We start from the raw sequence: 6,170 nt of genomic DNA on the forward strand, positions 1-6,170 counted from the left end.
CAATGGATTGGTAATCTATGTTATGTTATGGATTCTATTGAAACTTATATCGGTAGACTAATTGTATTGGCTAGTTTAGGAAATCCTTAATTCTGAATTGGTGCTCTTTTCGCTATCAAAAATTTTAACTAAGATTGATTATACCATACTGGCTTCTACAGTATTTTCTATGCCCGATGTTACGTTTTAGAACCAGAAATAGTTATATTCACTTTGTATATCACTCATCCATATACTTTGTCTAGCTTAAATCACATTTTCATAACTATTTTACTCACTAATGTTTGCAAGATGTTCCCATGATCAAGGTTTAAGTATTGAATATATAGGGTTAAGCGTAAACACACTTGAAATATCGTAAGATTTTTATAACTATTTCTCTTATGACTTAAATATTTAGTAACGAAAATGTTGTAAATGCTGATAAAGACATAGTTAATAATAAGTAAGTAAATGATATTAAATGGCTAGAATTCATCTTTTGGTTGACATTATTAAAAATACAAGATTTCGCGTTTTGAATTTTATAAAATTATAGAGCAGAAAAAGGGCAAATTGTAAAAGAAGATTCGTCTGATATTGCGTAAATAGCGTTTTTAATTCTCGTAAACCTCAATATAATTTTTTAGTACGTTTCTCTTGTAATAAATCTAAGCTAATTCATTAATAGTAACGTTGACACTCGCGAGAAGGTGGATAAAATTAGAGCAAAGAGGTAATTCGAACGTATAAAATATCGCGTAAGATGTAATTCTTTACATCAATAGTTGGATTAAAGTATGATAAATTTTAAAAGTAAAAGTTTGCTTATTTTAGTGAAGAAATCATGCAAGAGACTAAAGCTGATTCCTCGAATATTACGTATGACATATACCAGTATTTATAAATTTCTTGTCAAGTTTGTAATTTCCTGCTTATATTACGATTCTACGAAATGTAAATTTTGTCGATAGAAATGCTCAAGTTAAGGATATTCCAATTGAAGTTTATAGGTAATTTTCAAAGTATTGTGTTCGAACAAATAGATGGTTATATTACGGCTTCTGCGTTATCTCCTAGACATACAGGAGGAATTGCATATTTAGTATGATAAATATGAATGGATATGATTTGCTTATTGTAAATTATAGAGACAGAGTCCAAATCAATATGGAAGCTGCAATTAAAATGGCGTAATTTATACATTTTATATTTATAAATTGCTGAGATAAAATAAAACTAATTCTTTACATAATTTATATTATAGAGAAGAAAGCTTCGAAAATACTGAGAAAAGTTCATCCAATATATCGTAAGCTATATTTTTACTCTCATAAACTGCTGCTATAAAAGATAAATTTTACTGTTTTGCATATTTTTCCTTGCAAGCTACTATGATGAAATATAAATTTAAACGTTTATCATTTTAAATGTAGAGAAGAAAGTACCGTTAACATTAAGGGAAATTTATCTAATGTCATGTAATTCATGTTTTTATGCTTACAATATACGCCACTTTATATTTATGTAATGCTATGTTATAACATAGCATTACTTATAATCCGCTTTGCTTAAGTTCTAGCGATCGAAATATCCAAGTCTTGAACGATTAGCTTGGAGCCAATTAAAAATTTCAATCTTAATTGCCTATTAACTCCGAGCTTAACTTTAATTCTGACCAAATACAGAAATTACGCAAACTAGAAATTAACATTTTTATAATTTATTATGTGCTAAAACAATTTTATTTTACACGGAGTAATCTTTTATGAACATAAGTGATAAATTTTAGTACTAACTGCTAGGCTGCTTTTCAATTTAATAAGATAAAGCACATTTTTCTATTTATGTAATGTAGTAAAGAACCTGGGCAAAGCCCTGATTTCAATTTAGCCTCTACATCGTATGTTTATTTCCGCTAGATTGCTTTGATAACATTTTCGTTAAATTAGCTTCACCTTCTAGTAATTTCAATTTTTACAGTTCCAGTATTAATAACCGAGAAATTTGCAATAAGGAGAAGCGGTAATGATGATGAAGTCAATTAATTAGCTTGTAAATTTGTTCGATTGCATTTATATAACTATTTTATCAATTACATTATCGTAATTTCATTGTGGTAAACAATTTACATTAAAATTTTGAACAATTTCGAAACGGCTTCTAAATGATGTAAATATTTATAATTCAAAAGTCACTATGGGCTTAAATTTTCATAGCCGTATGTTAAAATTATTATCATACTTTCTTAAAAGCTGGTAAAAATCTATATAGATTGTTATTGATAGCCTAAAAAATAATCGACCCTGAGATTTTCTACCGTTATTTCAGTCCTGAACAATCTAATGATCATGACGCAAGCTATCAAAATCTTCAAGAATCGAGGTATGGAATACTCTTACAATTTTATCTTACATTCTATAACTACTCAGCAGTATTAAAATTAAATTTTGACTTGAAAAGATATTATTAATTTTCAGTTCAGTAGAAGATTCTTGCTCGATAATTAAAAAATCACCTCGTTCGAAGTAAGAAATAGATAGCTGGCGGAATGTATCAAGATAATATATATTTATTGACATACTTTGCATACGTAATTTATTTTTTAAATGATGACATTATGGCTTTTAGAATTGCTAGGAATGGTATAGATTCAGTGGATGATTGTTTAGCTCAAGAGCGGTAAGACAGAATTTAGCTAGGAAATTACTATAACAATTACAGCTATGTACAATAGGTAGTATCGAATTTTGCAACGTGTAAACTAAAACCGCACTAACATCAATAATATCAGAACTACGGAAAATATTGATTTAATAGAAGATCCTTTAGCCCGAAAGAAGTAAGGCATGCTCTGAATACTAAGATGTCAGATCATAAATCTACTACTAGTTATAAGTATGTACTACAGATTGCAATATATTACGTAATTTATAATTGGTGCTGCTTATAGAGTTACGCAAGACATCAGTTTAACGGATAATTGCTCATTACAGGAGGAGTAAGTTTAAACTATGTCGAAATAACATCCAATTGTAAATCTTGGATAAGATTTTTTAAGAGAATTTTTTATTGTTTAAGCTTAAGTCATGTCCATTATTTAGTATTGCAGAAATAAGTGTCAGCTTAGCTGATAAACAGTCTGCGCAAGGGAGGTAAGTCAAATAAGGTTCCAGAATATAATAAAGCTATAATAAATTCTATTACCAAGGGTAGCTGCAAATAAACTGATATAAGGTCAACATTATCATTAGCTCAGAGCTGTGCAAGTTAATGTTGTTTTAGTTGATAATTAATAATTAATCAGTCATGACAAGAAATATTTTTAAACAAATTTAAATCGTCATATGTCGGAATAGTTTTAATTATCTTAGGATAGGAGTTAATGGCCATTTACCGTACAAAAATAAATTAGGGCACAATTTTTTATTTTAGAGCTACAGAAGAAGTTATCGACTTGGTAGATGATGGCTCACGTCATTGGTATGATATGAAACTGTATTTTGCATTCACTGGTTTCATGGTTTTGCTTATAGAGAAGCTTACAACTATGCTGGTTATATATATATATCTGATGAATAATTCATTCTTTTTTTGTTAGTATCAGTTCTGGAGAAGAAGCTCTTAATTTACCACATGATAATTCGAGCTTACTATGGTACGACAAACTTGTGGTTGCGAGCAATTAATTTTTGTGGATAAATTATTTTTAATCGTGGGCACAAAGTATCTCTAATCATTCTTTCACTCTACAACAAAGCAATGATTAATCATTATACTGTATTATTAGTTTACAATATGTAGAATAAAGCAAAATCTTCAATGACAATTTAAAAAAATTGCACTGTTGGATAAATCTGACTATTTCGTATTTTTAATTTTGTCTATTGCGATAGTTACTACGTATCCTATATAAGTTTTGCTTTACTACGCAAATAAAATTATGTTAATAAGATACAGCTAATTTTGCGCTTATAACTGCTAGTGATGAAAACACTCAACAGCTTCTTGACAATTCCATCAAGCAGATGTAAATATTTTCTTGTCATTATCATGAGCTGTATATTATAGATCAGGATGTATTTAGTCCTGTACATTTAAAATCCAATGTGAAATATTCTCTAGCAGGGAAAATTCTATAGTAATAACTATGCATATTCGTTGCGATTTTATTTGCTATTAAAGTGATAAAAACAATCACACCAGGGAGAATGAGATCGGAAGTTGCGAAGAAAATTCTACATATCAATCGTAAGTGAGACGATCATCAAACGAACCTAGTAGTCTATGATGAGTGTTGCTTACTGAGCTAAGTGGTCAATGAACTGGTATAAAATGAAGTTTTATAGCGAGTAATAAATTTAAATTCCTTTTTCCTGCAGTTCAGGTTCTATTGAAGGAGGTAATGGTTATGTAGAGTCTGTCAACCGGTAAAGTTGAAAGAACCTTTAGCCGAATCTTCAAACTGCTTTGAAAGACCTGTTCATCTCTTGGAAACATTTGTTTTATCGTAGAATAAGTAAAATAGATATGGATGAGTCTGCACTTAGATTCATAATAACTTAGTAATCTTTTCGCTGTAGATTGGATTTGCAATATCATTTTTTCCTTATTGTTATGATCTATTCTTAGTTGATACTTTGCTTTAAATTGCAATAGATATATTAAAACACTTATGATCAATAAGCTTAGATAGCTTTCAGTTTTATAAATTAAATTTGAACAAATGCCATTCTAATTCTGTATTAGTTTCATGCCGATTTCTACTATATTGATTATGTGATATTTTCCTTTGGAAATTGCGGTGTTGCTTGTAATTCGTAATTTTGATCAATAAATATAATTGGGTACGGAACATATATAGATTTCTCTATTTTCTTCTATTTAAATAAATTATAAATCTTTCACTTGGGATATCTGAATGAATCTTTTCTTTTCCGTGTAAAATATTCATAAAAATAAGGTATGGGTTATTGCAATATCTTAAGTAATATATATGACATAGAATTGAATCCGCTCGAATCTCTAAAATTTAGTAAGTAACAACACAGATAAAATAATAAATTCAAATTCTATCATAGTTCTTTGTACCTCGATTTAATATATTGCTTCTGTACCGTAAATGGGATTATAGTAACCAGTCTAATATAAATTGTAGTAATTGAACACTTATACCGGTTTACTATATTTTAAAAATAAAATTCTGTTTATTCTAATGCCGTCAAAAAGTTACGAGATAAATTAATTTTTAACTACTGTACGTAATTTGATCGACCTAAATTATTAAATTTTAACGATTGAAAACGGCCGTGACTTGTACAGTTAGTCATTCCATAGTCTGTAATAGAGTAACAGAGGGATGTATATTACATAGCTTGGTGAGGATAGTGTATCAGTCGATACACAGATTTATAATTAATTAATTATATTATGAACTGCTGCTTGAGGGTGAAACTCTAATTTTATGATTGCCTACATAGAGATTAGTTCTCAGGCGCTTAACTTATATGAAAATAAAACTAAATTAGCTATAAAATATCCACATAGTCGATTTTACCATCAGGTCGCGATGCAGTGTGTAGCAAGTAAACATCTAATTGTACTTTTACTGCTATCGATTAAACCTTCCGCACGAAAATATTAAAATTTGAATGTATGGTTTCGTAGGATGTGTCTTCGTGAAGCCCGATTTTTGTATGATACCTATTCGTAAGTGCCGAAATATATAGTACTGTACGAGCACTTGCGTGATAATTTTTGGTAAAATCCCGGGAAACGCAAAAAAAGTTATCTCTAGTCATGAATCTATTTATCTAACGAAGTTATTCCAAAAGATTAAGCAGCGATAATAAGCAGCTCCATCATTCTCTAAAATCACAGTGGTATGATACATCTCATAACTGATGCCGCTATTTTAGAGTGTACGCGTAATTTAGAACTAAATGATGTCATCGTATTGATTTGAAATTGGGTATTGTCGTGTTCAGCTCACGACAAGGAAATCTGGGTCTTTAAATCCGTATAAATACTAAGGCTATAACAGCCAAATGTGCCCCCAATGGGTTAAGAGTAGACTAGACTTATGCTTTTAAATTAGTTTATTAAATCAAGGTAGTCTTGACATCCAAGACTACTCTAACTACACGCGTATACTATACGGTCAATCGTCAACTAACTAGCTAATGAGAGCA

The 6,170-nt window shown here is 29.7% G+C and overlaps 1 protein-coding gene across 1 annotated transcript in view; it reads left to right on the forward strand.

Moving 5' to 3' along the window:
• Positions 1–2,178: 2,178 nt before the first annotated feature.
• TRIADDRAFT_52882 (uncharacterized protein) overlaps positions 2,179–6,170 on the forward strand; it is a gene marked incomplete at both ends in the record, with an annotated part of 5,312 nt that continues 1,320 nt past the window's right edge. Inside the window, 11 exons of the mRNA XM_002109113.1 lie at positions 2,179–2,237; positions 2,311–2,364; positions 2,460–2,507; positions 2,611–2,661; positions 2,774–2,821; positions 2,933–2,980; positions 3,084–3,134; positions 3,415–3,462; positions 3,581–3,637; positions 4,165–4,230; positions 4,362–4,409. Coding sequence (XP_002109149.1) covers positions 2,179–2,237; positions 2,311–2,364; positions 2,460–2,507; positions 2,611–2,661; positions 2,774–2,821; positions 2,933–2,980; positions 3,084–3,134; positions 3,415–3,462; positions 3,581–3,637; positions 4,165–4,230; positions 4,362–4,409 — 578 coding nt within the window. The remainder of the gene's footprint in view (positions 2,238–2,310; positions 2,365–2,459; positions 2,508–2,610; positions 2,662–2,773; positions 2,822–2,932; positions 2,981–3,083; positions 3,135–3,414; positions 3,463–3,580; positions 3,638–4,164; positions 4,231–4,361; positions 4,410–6,170) is intronic.

The sequence above is a fragment of the Trichoplax adhaerens genome, genomic scaffold (assembly GCF_000150275.1).
Source record: "Trichoplax adhaerens TRIADscaffold_2 genomic scaffold, whole genome shotgun sequence".
Taxonomy (NCBI): Eukaryota; Metazoa; Placozoa; class Uniplacotomia; order Trichoplacea; family Trichoplacidae; genus Trichoplax; species Trichoplax adhaerens.